Raw genomic sequence first — 26,474 nt, forward strand, 5'->3', positions numbered from 1 at the left:
CTGTCTCCTTCTCAGCGGGGTGGGGTTAGCTCGCGCTCACTTTGAGAAACAGCCTCCGTCCAACCTGAGGAAATCCAACTTCTTCCACTTCGTGTTGGCGCTGTACGACCGGCAGGGTCAGCCTGTGGAGATTGAACGCACTGCCTACGTCGACTTTGTGGAGAAAGAGAAGGTGAGGAGGAGGAGCCGGGACACAAACCAAACACACCCAGGACAGGTGTTAGGAAACAAACACACCCCTGTAAAGAGAAGTTTGATTGGTTTGTGTTTGTGTGTCCAGGAGCCGACGGGAGAGAAAACCAACAATGGGATTCATTACAAACTTCAACTGCTCTACAGCAATGGTGGGTATGCTCCATTTACTGCGCAGCGCTGCCCAGACAGCTTTTACTGATGAACTGAGACACACTGATCACAGTTGATCAATATTCATTAAATGTGTGTGTGTGTTCAGGAGTGAGGACGGAGCAGGACCTGTACGTCCGACTAATTGACTCAATGACCAAACAGGTAAGATTCTGAGTATTGATTAGCTGACTGACTTTCAACAGATCAAGTGAAATTATTAATCAATCAATAATCTAATCACATTAATGACCCTTCACTTCACAGACCAGACAGAACTTTCACAATAAGAACGTGTTCTTCCTGCTGCAGTCCGAGCTGTCAGGTTCAGTTTCAGGTCGATGTCTCTCTGACACCTGAAACGTTTCCTGACAGTTTTTTGTTTTTCTGATCTGACAGACACTCTCCACCTCCTCCTCCTTTCTCCTACACCTCTTCCTCCTCCTTCACTCTAAAACACAGTCACATGTCGCTGATTTCTCTCTTGTATAAATTCAGTCGTTTGTCAATGATCCACTGACTTAAAATAATAACTCCAACCAATAACACTTCACATCACTGAGTCTGATTCTGTTAGAACTAAGTCAACTACAGAACGACTCGAATGCAACAGAGACGAGTTAATTAATTAATTAAACTCAGGTTAGCGCCCCCTGCAGGCTGCAGTGTTTGGTACAGCCACAGTCAGAATAAACCTTGTCCTCGTTTCTGTCAGTTTTAATGTTGTCAGATCACGTCTAAAGGAAAAACAGAGATCTCTTTCTGACGTGAAAATATTAAACTCCATCGTAATGAATTAAAGTGAAAAATTTATTAAAGACAGAAATGAAGTCATGTGTCATGGAACCAGCTCCTGTTCTCTAACAGTAATAATAATGATGAGCTGAGCAGCTGTGGATTCGTCTGTACGATGAGACCAGTCAGACTGTATCAGGGTGTAAATCTGTTGTTACAAACACATCTGACTGATTCCTGCTGCTGTTCAACAACTCACACAGATCAGGTTGTTTCTGACTATCAGCTGTGAAATCAGCTTCATGGACGTGAATGTGTTCAGTTAATGTTCAGACGCCGAGGTAAAAAATAAACAACTCAAACAACTCACTGCGTTTCATTTGTAGGTTCAGATTCCTTCAGTGTTCATTGTTCAGGAGCTGAATCCTCCTCAGAGCTCTCCTCCTCTCCAAACAAACAGACCAGCTGATTAAAATCAGTAAAAACAGTTTGATGTTAAAAGTTGATGTTTCTCTGTGAGGATCCTGGGTGGACACAGGTCATGGAGAGCAGCCATTTGTTCAACTTGTTTCTGATTACTGAAGATTCAGACGTCTGATTACTAAAATCCTTCATCTGTGGTTATAATAAGAACGTTATGAAAAGTGACAGTGACTTGAAACAGTGAGAAAGTAGTTGATTGAACATGTTTTAATGTTTGACCAACAGATGGTGCTGACAGAAAACCTTGTATATCCCACAGATGTGTCCAATAACATGTCCAATTATATGTGATTAGCCAGAGTTAACTCAGGCCTATTTGGGGCACTAAGAATAGAACTTATGAAGATGTGTTACCACAGAGAGGAGTCACTTTACCAGTTGACAAACCAGATAAAATGATTTTATTCCAACGGAAATTAGGCCCAGAATGCTTCCTGATCTCCAGAGGATGAACCATTTCATTTCCAGGATCTTTCCTCTGGCGCCTCCTTCAGGTCGATGATCAGGATGTTGTAATGCAGACTGTGTCCTGTAGGGGGCGCAGACAGGACTCTGACAGAAACAGCCTCGTCAGCTCTCTCTCAGTCTGTTCTCTCTGTTGTTCAGTGACACTAATGGAAACCAGCAACAGTTGAAGCATTTAAATCTAACGAGTCATTCAATTAGTGAGGTTTTAACGAGCATGCCCGTCAGGCGCCGTTTGTATCGTGTGATCCGTTCTTTGTGGAAAAGGCTTTTCATGCGTTTGGTTCCAGCTGTTTGAATGAATGTCTGCAGGCTGCAGCTGTAATGAAACATTCAGAGGATCAAATGTTTGCCCTGCTCACTTCACACACTCACTCTGTCAGGCTAATGGCTAATAATGACTCATAATGGAGACGAATGAAACCAGCTTTAATTGAGCTGTTTCTGCTGCGAGAGCAAAGGAGGAGACGAGTCCTCACCCACAGGTTTTATACCTGACCTGCAGAGGTCAGAGGAAACTCAGGTAACTGCTGAACAGGTGAGTTCAAACACCTGGATGACACTCATACTCCTGTTTGTGTTTCAGGCGATCATCTATGAAGGTCAGGATAAGAACCCAGAGATGTGCCGAGTCCTGCTCACACATGAGATCATGTGCAGGTGAGAAACCTGCACAGGCTTGTCACAGGTCATTTAGACCAGACCTGAAGAGGACCTGAGGAAAACCTGCCTGAACAACACTAGACTAGTCACACCTGGTCCTAACAGACCTGTAGGTAGTCACATCTGGTCCTAGACTTAGGGGGACCAGCTGTTACCCTGTTGTGGTGATGATGATGACACATCATGTGATCAGAGCTGATAGAGTCACCTTCAGACCGCAGTGGATCAGGATCTGATCAGTCTGGATCCTCCTGTTGTCCGACACAGAGTCAAACGTCTCTGAACTTTAAACATGTTTTTCTGACAAAAGAGAAAATAAATAAAGAAGCAGTGACAGTTTGACTTTTTATTATTCTGCCTCTGTCTGTGTCAGTCGCTGCTGTGATAAGAAGAGCTGTGGAAACAGAAACGAGACGCCATCAGACCCCGTCATCATTGACAGGTAACACACACACACACACACACACACACACACTCAGGCAGCAGAAATATGTTGCTATTAAAATAATGTGTGTGAGAGAGAGCGTGAAATACATTCAGCAGAGATCAACACACACTGCATGATAATACAGTGTGTGTGTGTGTGTGTGTGTGTGTGTGACGGACATGCAGTCAGTGTGTTATTATAATTCAGACGTGATGTATAAATCTGTGTGTTTATAATTCAGATCAACATGTCAGAGTGTGTCTGTGCTGACACTTACCTCTTATTTAAACAAAGACAACTCATCGTTGCTGTTGGATCCAGGTGTGTTGTGCAGAGGTTTCAGGTGTGAACAGTCTCAGAAAACAGGAAACACAGAATACAGTTGGAGACAGAAGCTTCCACTGTCCGTCCTCTCTGACACACCGCAGGGCTGCACGACTAATAGTATTAAAATCACGGTAGCTCCGTACGATATCATTTCTAATGACAATGATTCCCTACTGCGATCGTACCGAAAAAAGATTAGCAACTTCATTTCACCATTTTCTCTTTTTTCCCTCTCGGCTCAACCAGACGTTATGCAACTTTACATTACAGCAGCAGCAGTGATTTTCCTGTGGTGGAAACACTGCAAACATAAAGTTGGCTTAGTTATCTCTCCTGCCGGGCTGCTGACACTGCCAGTCAGTTTTAACTCATCATAACACTGGGAATTTCCTCTTTAGCTGCGTCCATTCAGCAGGTAGAGCTCATCTGGAGCAGACAGTAACGGTGGGACTCACACCGCCTTCATCACTCCTGATGGACAGGAGTCGAGGGTGCAGCCATAGAACCCAACAAACTCCCATAGACCCAATGAAATGACGTGGTCACCTACAACTTAACAAAAGATATGGTCTGTTCTATATCACTGTTATATTTTCTGTTGTTTCCTTGTATATCTGGTAAATAAGATAAACATATTGAAAAAAAATCACAAGAGAATCATGATCTCAATCACAAAAAAAAAATTGTGATTAAATCTTTTTCCAAAATGATGTAGCTCTAACAGACAGTAAAATTACACAGACAGTTTAGATCTCAGTGACGTCAGGAAACATTTAGACATCAGCTGACAGCTGTAGCACATCATGCCAAACAGAAAAATTACAACTCTTTCTTTGTCTGTGAGTTTATCATGATTTAGATGTCTGATGTTCCGAGTAGATTTCTGAATTATTCTGGTTGATGCACAGGCTTAAATGAACTGTATTTTTTATATGAAGAGGAAGAACAGTCTCGTGTTAATAATGAGGACAGACTGTGCTGAGGTCAATGAACCTTATTCCAGTCGTGGTTCAGATGTTTCTGGATGTAAAACAGCCCAACAACATCATTCCTGGAGATACTGGGCTGATCTGGTCCGACTGAGGCTGCACCTCCCCCCTCCTCCTCCTCCTCTTGTCTTTTATTTTCTCTCCCTCCTCCCTGCTACTCCTCCCCTCCTCCCCCTCTCTTCTCTCCCATGAGGAATCATACGCTCTCCTCTCCTCTTTTCACCTCCCCCTCCTCCTCTCTTCACCTCCCCCTCCTCCTCTCCTTTCGTCCTCCCCCTGAGTATTAATCTCATTCCTCCCTCCCCCCTCTTCCTTCTCTTTCTCTCTCTCTCTTCTCTGAGGCTGTGAGAGGAGGAGGGAGGAGGGGGGAGTAAGAGGAGGGAATATGGATGGAGTGATGGAGGTGTGGAGGTATAAGTGGATGGATGTGACTGCGGCAGCCTTTTGAAAAGAGAAGTGGTGATATTAGAGGCCCCCCCACTCCACCCCGCCTGCTGAAATGCATGATGGGAAGGTCTCCTGTGTTTTCGGCGGCGTCCAGTGAACAGGAAACATGTCAGGGTCAGACTCTGCTGCTGAGAGCACAAACACTCAGACCACTTTTATTTAAAATCGCTGCACAACCAGTGTTTTTACATTTAGAGCTGCTCAGAGAAATATTAAACATTCACATTAAATCTGATTATAACACATTCATCCTTTTCAATCCACACTACACATTTCTGCTCACTGAAATTTTATTCTTGACCTTGGAAACAACAGTTAACAAATGGACGGAGACAGAATTAATCAAACCTCAGATAACAAACTCTGTCTGTATCTGTAAATCTGTATTCCACAAATTTTCTTTGTCAGAAATGTTTTAGAGGAAACATGTTTTCTGTTTGGATTAAATTGGAGAAAAGCAGGATGACAGCAACATTTTTCTGATAAATTTTAAAAGAAGGTGTTTTTCTAATGCGATGAACTCACACGTCAAGACATTTTTTCAAACTGTTTGTCATGTTTACAGAACATGAATGATACCTGATGAAAAAGCATCATAATTATCTTTTGGAAGGACAACTATTTTGTCTGAGCTTTCTCTCTGTGAATAAAAACATCAACCAATTACAGACCCTCAGAGGCTGATCTGGGTCAGAGGATCGTGATAGTTGGTCCTGGGGCTCCTTAGATGTGGAAACTGTCCCACCGACATCCTGACATGTATCTTGCACTGTCTGTGATATATTCACTGGAGAATATTTCACATTTTCGTGTTGGTAAATTTGTTAAATTGTCACTGTCTCAGTGTGTAAAGACCTTGAATTTCAGTCTCTAATCTCCACCAAGTAGTTTTATGCTTAAACCTTGTTCGTGAACAGACACGAAATGTAGTCTATTGATTTTTACATGGACACAAATGTTTCATGACAGTCGGCACAACTTTCAGTTCATGAGATACTCACGTTATTTAATGTCTTGATTCATTCAGTGGACGTGGACACAAAGTGTCTGGGTGTGAACCTGGACTCTGTCCCAGATCTTTGTACGTCCTCCATCCACCTCAATCTAGCACCTTACAACTCTGCTTCCATTAAAGTAGGATTTCATTAAAAAAGTTTCCAGTTGAAATACATGAGTTTGAAAGTCAACTTGACTGTCACAAAAAAATCAAATCAAATCAATAAATGAGGCACAGAGTTTTCAATCATTTAGTTTGGACTTGTTTTTTTAAACAGAACCAGAACCCCAAGTTCTAACCTGAATGTAAGGAGATGAAGCCTCTGATTTGATCATTAAGAATATTATTCTGATGTAGATATATTCAAATTAAATGTCCCCGTGTAATGTGGATAGAAGTAAAACCATAACTGATGTCTCTTTGATATCAAAAATGTTTTCTGTTGTTAAAAGAAACAGCTGCATCATCTGCATATGTGATGACTGTGACTGAAGCTTCAGTTGTTGTTGATGGCTCCATCTGCTTAAAGGAATTTATAATTCTTATTATTTTACACTATATAACTCTTCACCCTCATCCTTACTCTAACACAAAAGGTGTAAGATGACAGGAGAAAAGCTTAAAATGTGTAGAAATTACATGTGGAAAGTCTTGATAGTGGTATCAGTGTTTGTATTGTACAGTAAATTCTCCCAGACATCACTAGCTGGGTTAATCAGTCTTGGCTGTTTGGCTGTTGTCGTCCTCCCTCAGACAGTTGTCACAGTCAGATCCTGACAGAACAGTAAACCAGTTTGTTGCATCATTGGTTCATTTGATTGAGAAACATTTAGAGTTTGTGGTGAATGACTTAGAAAGGTAAATTCTTATTATTATTCTTGTCTGTATTCAATTCTGAAATGAAAATCCATCAGATTTTCTCCCCTGAACACAAACTGTCCTTGTCTCTCTGTCTGGTTTCAGAGAAGGGAAATGGTTTCAGACTAGTGCATCATGTCGACCCTGGTCCTGGTTCTGTGGTCCAGCTCAATCTTTACTGTCACAGTTTCAGGTTTCAGGTTTCAAACAGAAACAGAATTAAGAGAGAGAAATGCAGTTGTGGTTTGCTGCTGCCAAACTGGTGGCCTGCTGAGGGGCTTCATCCCACAGGTTGAACCTCCCCAGTCTCGGGTTTCAGGTTCTTTGTTCTGAAGCCTTTGAGGGTCAGCGATGATGGGACAATCTCCCGTCTGAGCACCGACTATGAGAGCGTTTTAATGGCTGATCCTCCGTCAGTTTAACATCTTTAAACTCGTCCTCAGAAACTCGTCTCAGCTGAGATTTGATTCGTTGTCTGTCGGCCTGTTTGTAGCTGATGATGATGATGGTGATGGGACTGGCTCTCATCTTTTCACACTCTCACCCTGAATACCAGATGTGAGAATTTTTTGTGTGTGTGTGTGGGGGGGTACAATCTCCTGTCTGCGAGGGTCTCTGGTGTCTGTAGCATGGGATTATGGGAGGACGACGTGCTGTCAATCATGTTCAGGCGTAGGTGTGATTCCCCTCTCATGCTGCAGGTTGGTTTTGGATGGAATCTCATTACTGGCCGTGTTTCAGGGTGACTGACAGCAGAATAATGTTTGGGGCCCCCAGAGGCCCCTGGCTGGCTAAATGTTAAATGTATGAATGCATGGGAGTCAATGGAGAGATGAAGTGTAGCTGAATATTTTTTTTCTTCTTGGGAAATGGTCACGGAGTGAAGAATGTGACCCTGAACACACCATCTGCTGCTGAAACACAACCGACGCTTTAGTGGAAGCTGGAACACAAACGCAACATTTAATTTAAATAAAACACATCACTGACTTTACATGAGACTGTGGAGAATCAGCCTCAATTATCAGATCAATATAATTATCAGATGTCTTTATCACCTGTGTATGTGCAGGTGTTTTGAATTTGGAATCCAAAATGGAAAATCTACATGAACCAAATCTTCATAAATTAATTTTCAGTTTAATCCGAGGTGGATAACCAGAGGAGAACTAGACCTGATCTACAATCAATTAATCTGATCAATTAGCTCAATCAGCTGTAGTGAAAGAACTGAAATACAACAACAACAACCACAACATGTTTATTATGTTTATGTCTGAAGAACAAATGTGAAGTCAGAGATGAATAAATAGAAATAATGTAAAGAAAGTGTCTACAGAGACCAGTCTGACTCAGGTCCTGGATCAGGTCTCAGATTCTCAGAATAAGACGGAACAGAGCAGAGAGCTGTGTGTGTGTGTGTGTGTGTGTTGCTGACAGTCAGGTGTTAGAGGTGATGTATTGATCGTCTTGTTCATCATTAGACATCAGACTCTCTGATGGAGGAGACACACTCTGACTTTACAACCAAATCTCTCCTCCTCCTCTTTAACACCACACACTGATCCTCCTCTGTGCCCTCATACCCCCTCTACTCCTCCTCTAAACCTCCTTGTCTTCACCTCCTCTTTAGTTCTTCCTTTTCACCTCCTGCTATTTTCATCATCCTCTCTGCTCCTCTTTCTCTTCACCCTCTCCTCTACTCCTCTGCAACACCTCCTTCTTTTTAGAGATGAATGACATGATGAATGAGAAAAAAAGAAGGGATGGAAACATGAAGTGAATCTCCTCCTTCTAATTGGTATTTAACAAGTGCTTCCTGCTCTGTGTGTGTGTGTGTGTGTGTGTGTGTGTGTGTGTGGAGGTATTGATCGTCAGTAAGCATTGCCGGTAGCGACGCATCACTATTGATTAACAATTTAAAAAAGAAAGGTGTTTTTATCGTTGCTACACACACACACTGACGATGTTTCAGGAAACAACTTCACATTACATCAGATGGACTAATTAACACACACTCAGTTTGATTGGCAGCTGTGTGTTTGTGTGTTTTGTTTTGTTGTTTGTTATTTGAGTTAACGAGCTCTTAACGAGGTGTCTGTTAACAAGCTGTTCACCTCAAAGAGAAACACTGAGCGGTCGTCACGGCAACAGCATCGTCTGTCTGTGTTTAACTTCCTCTGATGATGTCATTGACTTTACCTTCAGTTGCTTGGTTGTTGGTTGCTCCTCCTGAGCAGAGGTTGCCAGAGGAGTTGCTGATGTTGCTGGTTGCCTGAGTTAATATCTGTGCAGCTTCTCTCGTCTGCAGCAAATTAAACTCTTGACAGTTTTTAAATTTTCTTCCTGATCCTGGTTCTGTCCGTCAGCTGAGTCTTAACAAGAAAAGACTTAATGAGAATCTGTCTTAACGAGGATGGGGACAACTTAATGAGAATCAGCTTTAATAAGAACTCAGGCCTCTGCTCAGCTGTCCTCTGATTGGTCAGAGCTTCAGGTTGAGACCTCACAGCAGCTCAGCAGGACAGGAAGCAGCTAATTACATATGCTAAGAGATTTAAATGAAAATAGAAGAAAAAACTTGGAGACATGAGCTCAGCTTTTTGTCAGGGACTATTTTCAGCAGCGGATTAATCCACAATATGTTTTTGACTCTATCACAGCTCCTGTAGGAGACAGAGTGTTTTTATTCAGGAAGAGGAGATGGTGCTCTGACTCTTAATAACCTCCTCCTCCTTCTCGCTGTGATGAAGAAAAGAAGAGCAGGAGGATAAATTGTCTGTTTTCATTTGCTGCGAAGAGAGAGATGATGGACTCCTCATTATCTAATTCAATTATGTCCTCTTCCTCTACATCGGAGTCTGGAAACCCAGGACAAGAGTATCCAGGCCTGGAAAAACCTGAGTGTGTGTGAGTGTGTGTGTGTGAGCAGCAATGATTGACAGCTGACATTAAGTTGTTTAGCAGTAAAATGTCAAAGTCTGAATATTCCTGTCGCTGTGTTTGACCCTGTCTGTCTGCCGTAGGAGGAGGAGGAGGAGGAGCAGATTAAATCAGAACATCTGGATCTTTCTGTTCAGTTTGAATCAGACTGACTGAGCTGCTTCAGGACGTTAGAGTGAACTTTGACCTTTGACGTGATCAACTGGACTGATCCAGGGTCAGATTGATTTAGTTTAAGTCTTATTGTGGGTTTGTTATTAGGAATCAGATTTTACTTTCTAAGGACTGAGACTCAGGTCCTCAGGTGCTGCAGGTTTGAACCTGGATCAGAAAATCCTGTTTCCTGGTCCAACTTCTCTGAGTCTCTCCTGTTTTCCAGATGCTGCAGTGCTGAGTCCGTGTTGTCTGAACAGATCTGAGTCCAAAAAACTATTCAGAGTCATTCTACTGCTTTCACTGTGACGAGGAAGAGAAGAGGAAACCGCTGCAGCTGATAAACAAATGAAGAAAAACTAAGTTTGACACCAGTGGGTGCTAATGTTAGCCAGCTAACCTAGCTAACATTAGCGAGTACCCAGATGAAACCTCTGGGTTTTACAGGGTGCTTCTTGCTTACGCTGCATTCCATTTCCATCAGAGGTCTGAACTGGGAGTGATGTCTCCTCCATGTTGGGTGACCCTAACCCTCACCCTAACCCCGTATCTCAGACTAGCTGTTGTTAGCAACAGTTGCTAACACCGCTCTACAAACAGCGTAGCAACATGTCCACAGATAAAACCTGAACAGTTCTCTGTGTCTGACTGACTTCATGTGAAACTAATGAGACTGAGCTGCTATAAACAGGAACATTAGCAGAGAGTTCACTGCTGTTGATGTGAGGAGCAGCCATCTTGGATTCTGATGTCCTAGCCTAGCTAACGTTACCACCTGCTGGTGTCAACCTTTGTTTTTCTTCATTGGTTTAAAACCTGTAACTTATCAGTTGCAGCAGTTTCCTCTTCTCTTCCTCGTCACAGTGAAGCACTAGAATGACTCTGAACAGTTTTTGGACTCAGATCTGTTCAAACAATACAGACTCATTTGGAGAACAGGAGAGACTCAGGACTAGGAAGTGACGTCCTCAGAGTGAAGAACAGCAGCCTGTTGTTCAGCAGTAAGTAAACTCTCAGATGACGATGAAGCAGCAGAGGAAGTGATGCCTCAGCTGGTTGGCAGCATCACAGTGACACCTGCCAACCAATCAGAGGCCAGAGATTTCATGGTAACAGTCTGAGTGATGTGGAGGTTTTAAATCTGAAACTGAGTTTAGATCAGATCTGAAACCAGCTGTGACACATCTGGACTGACTTTATCTCTCCTTGACCTGATGTGTGTATGTGTGTGTGTGTGTCAGGTGGCATCACAGGCTGAAGAACAGAGCACCAGCTGTTACAGTACCACACGCACACAACTTTTCATAAGTATGCAAAATCACACATTTTGTCTCCGGCTATAAAAAGGCAATCAGTGTGTGTGTGTGTGTGTGTGTGTGTGTGTGTGTGTGAGATAATAGCTGTTAATTAGCTCCATGTTCAAACCAGCCGTGGACGCTAATTAGCAGAAAACCTGTCCAGCATTTGGTGTTAATTAGAGCGACAGGCCCAAACACATCTGACCACACACACACACACACACACACACACACAGCTGTCAGACATGAAGGATGGATCAGACTCCACAAAGAAGATATAAACTGTAACTCGGCTCCAGTACGATGATAAAAACAGACGTTAATATGTTCATGTTGTTGGTGGTTGTGGTCTCATTCTGAAGGTTCCACCAACCCTGACATAAGAACTCAAGATGGCTGCTGAGGTTTAAACTGAGACCTGAGGCTTAGGTCCAACACTCTCTCTCTTCTTCTCCACCTTGATAGAAAACATCATGAGGTGAAGGAGAACTGATGAGGACTCAGGAAAAGAGAGAATCTTTTTAAACCAACTTTATTTATAACACATGGAGACAAACAGAGACAAACTGCTGCTACAGTTCAATAAGTTGAGAAAACTGAGCCATTAAAATAATATTTTATTATTATATTCAGACAGAAATATAGAGTTTCCTGTTCTGACCTTTGACCTTTTTATACGTTTGTTAAGCAGAGAGAATGATTATTTACCGAGGGAAGGTTTTCATCTGTTTCTGATCGAGTCTCAAACAGAAAACAGGAGCTCTGTTGTTTCTACATGTGTCACTTTAAACACTGCTGCTGCTGCAAGGAATCATGGGACATCATTCTCTCCTTTGGCGCTTTAAAGGAAGCGCCAGTGTCTCCTCTGCTGAAAGAGATACGAGAGGAAGCAGTGAAGGAGACCTGGACCTGATCAGGTCTGACACGCAGAGACTTCAGGTCATTCACCTCAGTCTGAACCTTCAGAAGTGAAAAAGATGATTCAACCACAGACCTGGAAAAACCTGAGAACTAAGACGGTTCCCAGTTTTCAGTGTGTTTGTGTTTGTGAGGACGTCTGTTATCAGTGAACGGCTGTTTGTTTCTAATCACGTGATCTAAAACTCAACAACAACACAAACATCAAACACACTGAGAACATGATCAGAACATGAAGTGTGAGGAACAAACATACTACAACACATGGACAACATGCTAAGAACACACAGAGAACACGCTAAGAACATGTTGAGAACATGCTAAGAACACAGAGAGCAGCATGTGGAGGACTCGCTGCTCTGACAGCTTCTCTGGTCTCCAATTACCTCAGGTCAGAGGTCGAGACGATTCATCATGCTAATCGCGTGTGTGTGTGTGTGTGTTGTGTGAATTAAACATGTGAACACGCAGCACAGACTCAGTCACTGTGTTAAACATATTTATTGATGATGGAGGTGGTGTTTGTGAGTGACTCCTCCTCCTCCTTTGGTTAGTTTCTCCTCCTCTATCAGCTCGTTAATCAGTTAACTCCCTGCAGTTAATTGTCATTTGTCATTAATTATCTCTGACGGCTCTGATCAGTGTTCAGATGAGTTTGTTAACATTCGGCTCATTTACATTTTAAATGCAAACAGAAAATTTCTGTTTCAGGTTTTTATTTCATCAGAGTCATGGGAGGACAGGTGTGTGTGTTGCTGTCACTATGAGAACCAGTCAGTTTTATACCAAGGACACTTCCGTCTACGTCAGAGGGTTCAGACCTGGTTTAAGGGTCAGGTCAAAGGAGGAGATGTCAGGAGCTCAGACACTGTCCTGAATAACAGCTGATTTACATATAATGAAATGATCAAGATAAAGACAGAGGAGGAGATAGGAGGAGATGAGAGGAGGCTGTGGAGTCAGGGAGGAGGTCTGCTCCAGGACTGACTGCTGCTCTGCCTTATATACACCTGGCCCAGGTGTGTCCCATGACTCTGATTAGCCTCCTAATCTGTGGAGACAGGAAGCAGAGTGAAGGAGGGAGAACAGACGACACAGGACCGACTCTGCTGCTTTAACGTAAAGATGAACCTAAACGCACCGTGAGGGGGGAGAGAGGGGGGAGACAGAGAGAGAGAGCAGTGTAAATGACTCGGATCAGATTAACAGGCAGAGCTGCCAACATCACCTAAATCACACACACACACACACACACACTGTGGCATTACATTAGCTCCTCACACTGCCACTGCATTTTCTACCTCATAGAGCAGATTAACTCCAACACAGTGTGTGTCACAGTGTGTGTCACAGTGTCACAGTGTGTGTTCAGACTGAGCGTGTGTGTTCAGTGTTGGTGTGTGTGCAACTTCTTTTCTTCCTGGAGATAAATTTGCGGTGCGTCCTAATTTCCTGCTCGTAAATATGAGCAGTAATAGAGTGTGTGTGTGTGTGTGTGTGTGTGTGTGTGTGTGTGTGTGTGTGTGTGTCAGGTCTTCCCTACTTATCACATAACAAATTGAAAGTTTAATCTGTCCTGAGTAGATTTATGACCTCGATGTCTCGCTCTCGTTCAGAGGAGGAGGAGGAGGAGGAGAGAATAGATGGAGGGAGGAGAGGAAAGGAGACCAGAGGAGAGAAGGTGGAGAGAAACTAGGAGATGAGGAGGAGGAGGTGAAGAGGAGTGTAGATAAACTGAGTCTGTGTGTATGAAGATAAGGTGACGATCAGCTGAGCGTGCTGATGCTGGGTGGTTACCACGGCGATAAGACTCTGTGTGTGTGTGTGTGTGTGAGCAGGTGATCAGAGGTTAGAGGTCACGCTGACAGACTCAGGTTATCTTCAGACAAACGTCAGAGACGAGCTGCCTGCTGCTTTAAAGATGGCCGACACGTCTCCTCCTCCTCCTGTACAAACAGAGACAAAAGACTGCTGCCACCACCTCCTCCACCTCCTCCACCTCTGCCATCTTTGATCTGCAGTGATCAGGGGGTGGAGCCACAGTGTCAAAGCCCTGCCCGCACAACTGCCGACCAATCACAAGTTATAGCTGGTCCAAAAGGAGGTGGGGGTCACTTAGACAGACAGAGTCAGGGGTTCACCTGGACAGGCGCTTCACAGCTTTGTAATCTCATCTCCAATCATTGGAGGCTCCCCTGTTGATCGTTGATCACTGATCAGCAGTGTTGGTATCAGACTGAGTCGCTCTCACTCGCTGATGTTCTTGTGGAAAAGGTTTATTTGTTTACAGAGCATCTGTTCAGACTGTGTGTGTGTGTGTGTGTGTATGTGTGTGTTGGTGTCAGCACTTTGTCCTTCTGTAGGCTCATTAGAGAGGAGCAGCAAGGAATGCTGGGTAATCAATACTGCAGACCCTCAGAGACCAAAAAACATTGCCTGAGAGGAAGTTCTGTCTTTTTTGTCCTTCTTTGTCTGTGGGTGTTTACAACCCGTTACCATAGAAACCACTGGAATACTGTGGTACTGTAGATGCTGTATGTCCCCACCCCCACCCCAAATAAACCATCTGACCATAAACAACAACAAAAAAACAATAAAACAATAAACAAAACAGGAGAACACAGTGAGGTGGGTTTTGTGTTGAGGTTTATTTCAGCTGCAGTTTCTGTTATTTGTCTTCTCTCCTTCGTCCCCCCTTCTCTCCTGGGAGATGGGGGGGTGGGGGGGGTGTTCAGGGTTAGAGCTGACAGGATGACAGAAAGAAGAGTGTGTCCTCTGTGTTTGCTCAGTTTAATTCATGTTAACCCGACTGAAACCACAGGAGGAAGACCCTGTGTTACACTGGAAAGCTCCAGAACTGACACTAAATGGACCCTCTGATGAGATGGTTTCGTCTCTGAGATCAGTCTAAATGTGTTAAACCAGAATCATATTGTTGTCTTGTGGGTCATTAGGATTCTGTCTGAGCTGATACGACGCTGGTCCATCTTCTTTGACTTTTATCAGAATCAAAACTCAACAAATCGCTGGAGCAGCAAAATGCACCACAAAGCCAGGTTTATTGAGCATGTAGTTAGCAATAGCATCAATTAACTTGGGCAGGCTAAAGCAGGCTGATGTGGGTTTAAGAGCACACAAAAAAGACAGACTAATGCTGACCCTTTTATAGAAATTTTATAGAGTCCATAAATACAAAAGTCTGTAAAATCTAGAAACCAAAGAAGTCCAAAAACTCAGGGAATGACTCACAAGCTCACGAACAGAACACAGGAACCAAAACACAACACTCCAACAAAGACCTTGGCGAAAGACAGGACTATATATAATTAACAACAAGACACAGGTGAAGCTGAAAGGAGGGAAAATCCTAAATCAAACCAGGAAACAAGAAACACAGGAGAGCTGATAATTACCAAAATAACACAGGAACCTAGACACAGGGAAAACAAGAAAATACTCATTGACAACTGAAACCAAGAAACAAAGGTCACTCCAGAGGCAGACTATGACAGTATCTGAGTTTAAATGATAAACTACAGAGACCAGTGATTTCTTCACTGACATCAACCAGACTGTAGTTATAGAGGTGTCAGTAATCTCAGGTCTCAGTGGCGATGTTGTCTGGTGATGAAGATGCTTTAAAACAGCTTCACTTTGTTCCAGAGACAATAACAGACTCCTTGACTCAGGAAGAAACTCAATATCTGGAGAGAAAACACAGTAACAGTGATCTGTAGCTCAGTATGCTCATGTCTGAATCTGCTTCAGGACTTTATCTTCACTAATGTCAGAAGGAACTCAGAGTTTCTCTCTCTATGTAGAATTTAGTATCGTCTGCACAGAGACAAACATCAGTGTTTATTTTAATAAAACAGCAGAGACCTAGAGTAGAAGCTGAGGAACCTGAGGAACCTCTAACAGATCTTTACATATTTAATTGAAACATGAGCTGCTCAGTCTAAAGAATAAAGAAGAATACTACTACTACTGATACTACAAGTATTGCTACTACTTTTTTTTATCATTGCCTTTCAGTACAGTACAGTTAGGACTGTTCACTCTTTATTATGTTTTCTTTTCCATTATTTCTTTACGTTTCTGTCTCATGTAAAATACTTTGAACTGACTTCACTGTATCCTGAGTATCCAGAGTAACTGATTACTTCTTTGCGACATTAATGTTTCCTGATGTTGCTGATGTCTCCAGGTTCTTCTTGAAGTTCTTCCTGAAGTGTAACCAGAACTGTCTGAAAAATGCTGGAAATCCACGAGACATGAGGAGGTTTCAGGTAACACACAAACACACACACACACACACACACACAGAGATGAATTCATTTCCCTAAAGGGCAGGACATGGCTTTGGAGGACCTGCTGTTCCCATAATGCATTGCAGTGGGGCGGCCCGAGGCTTATTGCTTTGCAGATAATATAAGAGGTCAACAGAGACCTGTCTGCCTTTCTACCTGTCTCTCTCTCTATCTGTCTGTCGTCAGTCCTGCTGTGTCTTTAATAAACAAATAAACTCATTAACTCTGAACTGACTGAATGATTGTGAGATGAAAACATGAGAGTTAAATATGTTGATATAAACCTGATAATTAAACCTGTCTCTGTTAGACTGAGGAGCAGAAAGCAGCTAATTGTTTGTTGTTAAGTTTGGAGGGTTTGGATTCAGGTAAATAGAAGAACAGGTGTCGTGGACCTGAGGCTCAGGTAAAGCAGATGTCTGAACCACAGCAGAGACTGAAGGAAGTGTCAGAGTCTGGATCAAAGACCTGTTTTTCTCTAAAAATTTCACAAACATTTTACAAACTTCTTCTTTTGTGACCTGTCCGAACAACTTTAGTTTAAATCCATGTAAATCTTGATTTATATGTTGTTTTATTCAAATTTGTGCACATTATCCAGGTCAGAAAAGCAAAGTTTGAAGGGAATAACAACCATTTTCTTTCCTTTTAACAAGAGCATTTAAGAAATAACACAAACTGTCCTAGTAACAGCATGTGTGTTACACAGTGTTATTTAAACTCACTAGTTGAAGCTCTCTGATTGGACAAGCTGACGGTGTCACAACATTCTGGACTGAACTGTTAAACAGGTCGATATCATGGAACATCGGACATGTATCAAAGAAAAACCATTTGAGGTGACGTCATCAAAGTTTTTTTTTAGTTATGGCTTATCTTCCTGAAACATTGGTTTGGGGTCGTTCCCAAGATGGCTGCCAACTTTGATGAGATGTTTGAGTGTGAACTGACAGAGCGTCGCTGTAACCAGGATGAAACAGAGGAGACATGTTGGAGGAAACTCTTTGTTTCAGAGCCTCCATGTGTCTGCTGTCATGCACTGCCCCCCCCCCCCCCCCCACGCCGCACTGGGTGAGCTGACAGGATGTTCAGTCCAGTTAAACCAGAGGAGGAGGAGGAGGGAGACGGGGCAAGCGAGCCTCACAGAGCCTGTGGAGAGGGAGAGAGAGATGAGACAGGTGAAGTCAGGTGAAGCCTCCAGACTCATCGCTGGTTGTCGTGGCGACAGCAGGGTGAAGAATGTGCTGGTTAGTCACTGTGGCAACAGAGAGGACACCTCCACCCGCTCTCTGCATGACCTTCTGCTCTGTCGCCATGGATCAACAGCAACAACCTCGCCACGGCAACCGGCCATGGATGATGAACGACCGCGGCTGAGTGGCTGTCAGGGTCACAGTGACATCACAGACGGGGTGGGGCCAGGGTCGACAGCAGGGCGGGAGTTTCTAACACTTGGTGGCAGCGCACTGAGACGGCCACAGTTTGTGTAAAATCTAATAATTTAAAATAAAATTTAAACATTTTATTTTATAAATGTATTTCATTTTCTTTATTAATATTTTATTTTATTTTAATTTAATTTTTTTAACTTTTAAAATGTATTATTATTATTCATTCTTTTAGGAGGAACCAAACAACAACAAAAACAGGATTCAGTCATGAAATTTACAGGAAACATTTATGTCACTCAGAGGATGAACCTTACATACAATGCATGCTGGAAAAACAGCTCCATCTGTTTCTTTAATGTTGTTAGTTTTGTGTTTCCCTGTAGGTGTAAATAAAGTTTTCTGTGTTTGCAGGTTGTGGTGTCTACGACAGTGAACGTGGACGGACATGTTCTTGCCGTGTCCGACAACATGTTTGTACACAACAACTCCAAACATGGCCGCCGAGCCCGGAGACTGGACCCATCAGAAGGTACAGTCACAGGGTTTCAGGTGTTGGACTCTAATGACCTGTAGGTGGTGCTCACTCTGACTGTGATAATGTATTTTGGCCTATCACAAAGATAAATTCAAAAACAGCAGAGGACCCAGAACAGACACCTGAGAGACCCCTGATACCATCCCTTTCACATTAAAAGCCTTTTAGTGGTTCATGAGCAAAATATGGTGGTGTTTTAATTTCAACTGTTGCATGCTGGGATTGTGTGTGTAAACTGGGAGGAGGGAACAGGAGTCCAGGGAGGTTCTCAGTGAGGTGAACTCAGATCTGTGGGTGGTGTTGAAGCTCCATGATGTAGTGATGGACACAGTCTCTGACCAGGATCTTAGAAGAGACTTTTATTTTTCTGCAGCCCCGAACAGGAAATAGATCATCCTCAAATGATCCAGTCTGTCAGCTGACTGCAGTTCAATTGACAACTGTTTCTGATTGGTCGATGCCACTGCATTCACAGTTCTTCATCTGGACTGAATGTGGTCTGAAACATCTGGACCAGAGAACCTGATCCTCCTCAGACCAGTAGAGAGAGAGAGAGGAGACTGTAATTTGGTCTTTGAAGAGAAATCACCCCAGTGGCTTGTGGGTAGAGAGACCAGACGCCTCGCCGTCCCCAGAGAGGACAGACTGTGCGTGTATGTGTGTGTGTCTTTTCGCGGCCGTTCAACCTCTTTAATTGCCCTCCTAATTAAAGACAGTAACCATAGAAACCACCCCTCCCAACCTGAGCTCAGCAGAGTCCCGTGGGTTTGAACCCTCTCTCTCATTTTACTGTTTCTGCTTCTTCTTCTTCCACACACATTCAGTCCAGACTGAAGGAGAAAACATTACTGATCAACAGTTACTGTACAGTTACAGTTACTGTACAGTACTGTATAGTTACAGTAGACAGTAGTACAGTTACAGTAACTGTACAGTACAGTTACTGTAACTGTAATGCTCTACAAACAGCGTAGCAACATGTCCACAGATAAAACCTGAACAGTTCTCTGTGTCTGACTGACTTCATGTGAAACTAATGAGACTGAGCTGCTATAAACAGGAACATTAGCAGAGTTCACTGCTGTTGATGAGGAGCAGCCATCTTGGATTCTGATGTCGGGGTTGGTGGGGCTGCTCCGACTTCAGGAGGCGTTCAGGTTCAAACTTCTGACTGGGAACTCAGAAATTCAGACTTCAGAGAAGAACTTGAAAGCAGGTGGAACAGAGTGTTCTTCAGGTTGAGCAGATCTGATCTGATTCTCTGAAAGAGAAACAACAACAAAGACTTTTCTGTGAGCGTCCATGTTTTTCTGAGGAGACGTCACCTCAGTTCAGACTTTGACTGACTCTAGAACTAATGAAGCCTTTCAGATAAGAAATGTCTAAGAAACTAAAAGACGTCCAGATAACTTGAACAGGATCACACTAACACAACACGATGAAGATGACAACAGAAACTCTTCAGGGTCAGAAACAGTTTGATCAGAACAGACTCAGATCACAAGACAGGACAGAATAGAATAGAATAGAACAGAATAGAGGTCAGGTGCTATAATGTCATCTTCAGTTGTCAGTGAGATTAGCTGCTCAGCTTCACACACACACACACACACTCTCTCTCTCTCTCTCTGCTTTCATTTCACTTTATAATTAATCTGCAGCTGCACTTGAAAGACGAGAGAGAAGTCATTATTACAGAAAGAGAGAGAGGGGGAGAGAGAGTTACTGTGTGTGTTACTGTGTGTTAGTGAACTAAGCGGATAAAAGCCACGACCCAATTAAATCACGTTCAGTGTGTGTGTGTGTGTGTGTGTGTGTGTGTGTGTGTGTGTGACCTTCAGCCTCAGTAGATCCACGTTTCCCAACCTGTGGTCCTCGATTCTGACAGAGAACATCAGTTTAGTACTGTTTGGGGGTGGGGGGGCTACCGGAGTCTTGTGGAGTCTTGTAAAGTGTTGTAGAGTCTGTTAGAGTCTGTTAGAGTCTGATAGAGTCTTGTGGAGTCTGGTAGAGCGTTGTAGAGTCTTACTCCTTAAGTCTAGGAGGAGGCCGGTGCAGAGTCTACCTCCTCCACCCAGACACAGTGATGAAGGACTCATGGGACCAGATGTTAACATTTATATTTACCCCCCCCCTCCCCAGCAGCCACTCCCTGTATTAAAGCCATCAGTCCCAGTGAGGGCTGGACGACGGGTGGAGCCACCGTCATCCTGATCGGAGACAACTTCTTTGACGGCCTTCAGGTTGTGTTTGGCACCATGCTGGTCTGGAGCGAGGTAACAATCACTAATCAATAATCACTAATCAGTAATCAATACGACCCCACTGTGTCTCTGAGTCTGTGGCTTCTCTCTCCAGCTGATCACCCCTCACGCTATCCGGGTCCAGACTCCGCCCCGTCACATTCCCGGGGTCGTCGAGGTCACGCTGTCCTACAAGTCCAAACAGTTCTGTAAAGGAGCGCCGGGACGCTTCGTCTACACAGGTACCCCAGACACCCCCAGACCACCAGACTCCCCCAGACTCCTCCCAGAACCCTCCCAGACCATCTTAGACGCCCATACCACCAGACTCGCCCAGACCACTAGACCCCTCCCAGACCCCCATACCACCAGACTCGCCCAGACCTCCAGACCACCTCCAGACCACCTCAGACCACCAGACTTAAGACCCTTAGTCATCAAATATAAAATCAATATCTCCTGATACTGATCAATACTGGGTCACATGGTAACACCTGATGACATCACACTGGTAGTTATGGGGTGTCCTCACACAGTCAGATGAGTTGTGTCTGTTCGCTCATAAAATTTCAATGATTATTGATCATGGAGTATTGATCGCTCTGACACCTCCTGTTTGACACACTCAGATTTTAATTTCCTCACCTCACACAGTTCTGTTTCGTCTCCTGTGGACGTCGCAGCTCAGAAGCGTCCAGGACGATGAACCTCTGTCCTAATCAATAAGTGCTAATTATCAATAAACAGGAAATTAACACCAAGAAAATAAAAGCACAGATACAACATAATAACACTGTTAAAATTGTAAAAGTAACACCATCGTTCCTGAGAAAACTACAGTACCCATGATCCTTGGCTGCTGTGGAGCAGAGCTGCTGATCAGCTGATCAGTTCCTGTTTGGCTGATTGACAAGTTGTGTCCTCAGAGATCAATACCTGCTGTCATGTCAGTTTCAATACAAACTGATCAGATGATATTAACAACATCAGCTGAATTCCAGCTGTTACCACGGTGACACTGTCAGATGTTATTGATTGCCCTGTCACACTCTGATGTCATCGATCTCTCACAACTAACCAATCAGATAAAGACTTCACAGGAAGTTAGTGATGGGAGAGAGGAAGGACAGGTGTGACCAGAGTCCTGTAGAGTCTAGTAGAGTCCTGTAGAGTCTGGCAGAGTCCTGTAGAGTCCTGTAGAGTCTGGTAGAGTCTAGTAGAGTCCTGTAGAGTCCTGTAGAGTCTGAGAATGATAGGTTTGATTCTTAAGAAGAAAAGATGAGAAATAATCAAAGTCAGAGTGAAGATCCAGGATACACCTGCTGACACACACAGGTGATAACAAACTGTACAACAGTCAACAACACAAGGTCACACACACAAACACACAGACAGCAGCTGTAGATAACACAGACATCAGAGTAACACACTCTTATAACTGCTGCTTGTTACGGCCTGTGAGTCTTCAAGGACTGAACACAAAACACACACACACACACACACACACACAGGTTGTGATGTATAGGAGAGTCAGTCTAAAGCTTGTTAAACGCAGCTGAACCAAGACGGGATTATGATTCATGCACTTCACACACACACACACACACACACACTCGGCTGCGTTCACTGACGCTCTGATTTATCACCTCCCAACCAGTTTAAACTGTAAATGATGTTAGAGGAGAGAGAGAAGGAAACAATAAGATGAAGGAATCTGACAGATCAGAGACCAGATCAGGCCAGACTCTGCTCTCGGGGGGGTGGGGGGGCTCTCCTTGTCTTTGTAAAAGGGACAGCTGACTTTGTCTGAACCTCCCCGCTCACTTTATTAGGTACACCTCGTTAGTTCCAGGTTGGACCCTTTAACTCTTCATGTCATTGATTCAACAATGGAAACCTTCCTCAGAGAGTTTGGTTCATATTGAAGATGGTTCACTGTGGTCATAAAGGGATGGACATGGTCAGCATCAGTCCTCAGGTCGGCTGTGGACTTTAAATGAGGCTCAGTTGGTGCTGAGGAGCCCAAACTGAGACGAGGAAATCTCCCAAAGTCTCTGAAATCACCTTTCCTCCTCAGTCTGATGCTCAGTCTGAACTTCAGCAGGTCTACAGGACTAAACACACTGAGTTGCTGAAAGATGAGAATGGTGTTAATGTCCTCCTCTTCCTCCTCCTCTTCCTCCTCAGCATTAAATGAACCCACCATAGACTACGGTTTCCAGAGGTTACAGAAGGTCATTCCTCGTCACCCCGGAGACCCAGAGAGACTGCCCAAGGTAGCAAATACACACTCTCACACACTCACACACACACAGAAAAACAATAGTTTTATCACAGTGTCAGAGTAAAGTGATTATTGTCGGTGTTTTTCCATCAGACAGTTTCTGGTTGGCTGCTCAGAGTCTGATAATCATCAGCTGCATCCACTGATTCTGCTGTTTAACCTGAGTGTGTGTGTGTGTGTATGTGTGTGTGAGAGAGAGACAGAGAGAGAGACTCCATTAACACAACACACACAGACACACACTCCTCTCTTTAATAACACAAACATGGTCTGGTCTGGGCTGATCTGGTCTGGTCTGGTCTTTGAGGCTCTGAGGTGAACTGGACCAGACTCAAACCAGCCTCAGTCCAGATCTTTCAGTGCTGGACTCTTCAGGTCTCAGCCTCAGTGCGTGTCACATGATCTGAAAGTGACATCACAGCCTCGTCCCTCAGTGATTGGTCAGTTGTGTTGGGTCTGGATCAGGTCCTGGATCAGGTCCTGGATCAGGTCTGGATCAGGTCTGAAACAGGTCCTGGATCAGGTCCTCGATCATGTTCTGGATCAGGTCTGGATCAAGTCCTGGTCAGGTCCTGGATCAGGTCTGGATCAGGTTCTGGATCAGGTCCTGGTCAGGTCCTGGACCAGGTCTGGATCAGGTCCTGGATCAGGTTCTGGATCAGGTCTGGATCAGGTCCTGGTCAGGTCCTGGATTAGGTCTGGATCAGGTCCTAGGTCAGGTCCTGGATGAGGTTCTGGATCAGGTCTGGATCAGGACTGGATCAGGAACACCCTGCAGAGTGTGGTACAGGATGTGTGCAGTCTGATGTGAGCTGACATGCTGTTAGCTGATGAAACCACATCTTTAATAATTCATCTATAATGGTTTTATTCAATTACCCACGATGCCTTGTGCTCAACTGGAGCAGAGCAACCGTCAACCACAGTCTAATGACTGGAAATAATCCAGGGTGTCTGACAGAGAGCTTTAGAAACCAGTGAGGGTTCACTGTAGACCAGCAGGACTGCAGGACTGGGTTTTAGAGGATCCAACAACGACTGCATGAAGGAAATGACTCAGAGATAATTCACTTTCTGAACCATCGTTTGTATTTTATCATCCAGACTTCAGAGTAAAGGTCTTTTCGCATTCAGCCTGATGCAAATAAAGAATATGAAAGTGTGAAATACTCTGAATCTCCAGCAGCTGAACAGACCTTCAGTCTTTGAACCACATCAGATATAACCTTGTTTTTCTTGGAGCTCAGCCTCCACACATCCAGTCAGAGTCTGATCTGTCTGAGGTGTTTGGTTCTAATGTTTGAATGTTTGTCTCAGTCGTCCTGCTCAGGGTCGTCTTCAGTTCTAGAGCTGAAGGTTTGAAGCTCTCTACCTCCTCACCGTGTACACAGACAGTGCTCGACATGCTTTGATTTTCTGAAGTCCATTATTATTTCCTTGGTCTTTGTGATGTTGATGTCCAGGTTATTGTGACGGTACCATTCTGCCAGATGCTGAACCTCGTCTCTGTCTCGTTGTTTGATATGAATCCTACTACAGTGGTATCATCAGCAGTTTGATGGTGTTGGTGGGGTGAATGCAGGAGCAGTTGTGGGTGAAGAGGGAGTATAGGAGAAGGCTGAGGACACACCCCTGTGGTGTGCCAGTGTTGAGTCTGACGTTCTGTGGTCTGTTGCTCAGGAAGTCCAGTATCCATGTGCACAGTGAACTGCCTAAGCCCAGGTTGCTCAGTTTGTGAACCAGTTTGTGAGGGATGACTGTATTAAAAGCTGAGCTGAAGTCCACAAACAGCATCCTTACATAGGTGTTGTCCTGGTCCAGGTGTTTAAGGGCTGTGTGGAGTGCTGTGATGACTGCATCCTCTGTCCATCTGTTTGCCCGGTATACAAACTGGTTTTGGTCGAGGTCGGCAGGGATGGCAGACTTACTGTGAAGAGGATGAGTTTCTCAAAGCATTTTGTGATGATGGGCGTGAGGACAACTGATAGTCACTGAGGCAGTTCACTGTACTGTTCTTTGGCACTGGGATGACCGTGGCTGACTTGAGGCAGGAGGGGACTGCAGGCTGTTAACTATGGTGGTGAATACCTCTGCTAGCTATCAGTGCAGTCTTTCATGATCCTTCCTGTGACTCCATCTGCACCAGCTGCTTTCCTTGCATTGATCCTGGGTGGATCTGACCTGAAGCTGTTGCAGCTGAATGGGGTCGTCCTTCCCTGGTAATGCAGGATCAGTGCTGGCTTCTCTGTTATGGCAGTCAAAGCGAGAAAAGAAGTGGTTCAGACTGTCTGGCAGTGTGCTGTTCGTGGAGTTTGAGGATGTGTTTAACCCGTTGGAGGTGGTCCTGAGAGTCATTGACCCACCTGTTGAGGTGTGGATGGGGGTTAAGGGATCTCAGGACTGTGTTATAGGTGGATGATGGTTGGAGTCGTAGACCTCCACTTCCGTTTCAAGATGGTTGTTCCAGATGGACATAGATGTCCTTGTGGACATTATCGTCCACGTCTTCAGACTCTAATAATTTGAGGGTTAAACTGTTGGTTTGATGAACACCAGGATCAGAGACCTGGTCTCTGCAGGTCCAGGATCCATCAGGTCTGTGAATGTTGATGGACCAGAACAGTCTCAGCTCAGACCCACCTGTTCAGAGTCAGAGGACAGTGTAGACATGACTGAGAAGAAACAAATCATGTGAAGTCTTAACACCTAATATGAAGACCATGTTTAATGGTCAGCAGGTCAAGACTGTTTAATGTTTACAGGTGTCTCTCCTCGGTGTCCTCAGACACCTGAGAAACTCCTCTGATTGACACTCACATCGACCAATCAGACACCTCGCAGCATTCAACTCCACATTGGCGTTGTTTCTATGTAAATGAACTGACCCGACATCCATCACTGTTAACGTCACACACACACACACACACACTGACACGCTGACACGCTGACACACACACACATCCAAACACACTGTTCTACCTTTCATTCAATCGTCTCCTGAATGTGTGTGTGTTTAATGCTCTTTCCTCTGTGTGAGTGTGTGTGTGTATGTATGTGTGTGTGTGTATGTGTGTGTGCATGTTACTGTGTGTGTGTGTGTGTGTGTGTGTGTGTGTGTGCGCGTGTTACTGTGTGTGTGTGTGTGTGTGTGTGTGTCAGCGCGTGTGTGTGTGTATTTGTGTGTGTGCGTGTGTGTGTGTGTTACTGTGTGTGTGTGTGTGTGTGTGTGTGTGTGTGTGTGTAAAGCCTATTGGCAAACAGGGAGGTTGAAACAGTCAAATCAGGTAATCAGCAAGTGCAGCCATGTGGCAAGAAAGCAAGATTGGCACACACACACACACACACACACACAGTAACACACACACACACACACGATTATCACTCTGACTCTTATCTGATTTATAAAAATAACTGTTTTGTTGCTGTGGTTTTGTCTCAGAGTTTCCTCCAGGATGAACACACACACACACACACACACACACACCTGAACCTGAGCACATCACTATGTGACCTCAGAGCTTGTCCATGTGGATGTTTATGAATCACAGCTAGAGTTTATTAACCCCAGAGACTGAGAGTGGTCGTCCAGTGTGTTCGACTCATCAGCAGGTACACACGGCTTCAGACACACCTGTCCCACCTGTCCCACCTGTCCCACCTGTC

At 44.1% G+C, this 26,474-nt stretch overlaps 1 protein-coding gene across 7 annotated transcripts in view; it reads left to right on the forward strand.

Moving 5' to 3' along the window:
- Positions 1-26,474, forward strand: part of ebf3a (EBF transcription factor 3a) — a 38,120-nt gene that overhangs the window by 3,438 nt on the left and 8,208 nt on the right. For 3 of the 7 annotated variants that reach the window (XM_051067769.1, XM_051067772.1, XM_051067773.1), the window contains exons 2-11: positions 16-172; positions 281-344; positions 455-510; positions 2,615-2,688; positions 3,065-3,133; positions 16,256-16,337; positions 18,161-18,278; positions 20,430-20,560; positions 20,643-20,769; positions 22,715-22,803. In XM_051067769.1, coding sequence (XP_050923726.1) covers positions 16-172; positions 281-344; positions 455-510; positions 2,615-2,688; positions 3,065-3,133; positions 16,256-16,337; positions 18,161-18,278; positions 20,430-20,560; positions 20,643-20,769; positions 22,715-22,803 — 967 coding nt within the window. Of the gene's footprint in view, positions 1-15; positions 173-280; positions 345-454; positions 511-2,614; positions 2,689-3,064; positions 3,134-16,255; positions 16,338-18,160; positions 18,299-20,329; positions 20,337-20,426; positions 20,561-20,642; positions 20,770-22,714; positions 22,804-26,474 lie in introns of all 7 variants that reach the window. The other 4 variants (XM_051067768.1, XM_051067771.1, XM_051067767.1 and 1 more) reach the window with 3 other exon arrangements.

Source organism: Lates calcarifer, unplaced genomic scaffold, assembly GCF_001640805.2.
Source record: "Lates calcarifer isolate ASB-BC8 unplaced genomic scaffold, TLL_Latcal_v3 _unitig_1988_quiver_606, whole genome shotgun sequence".
Lineage (NCBI taxonomy): Eukaryota > Metazoa > Chordata > Actinopteri > Centropomidae > Lates > Lates calcarifer.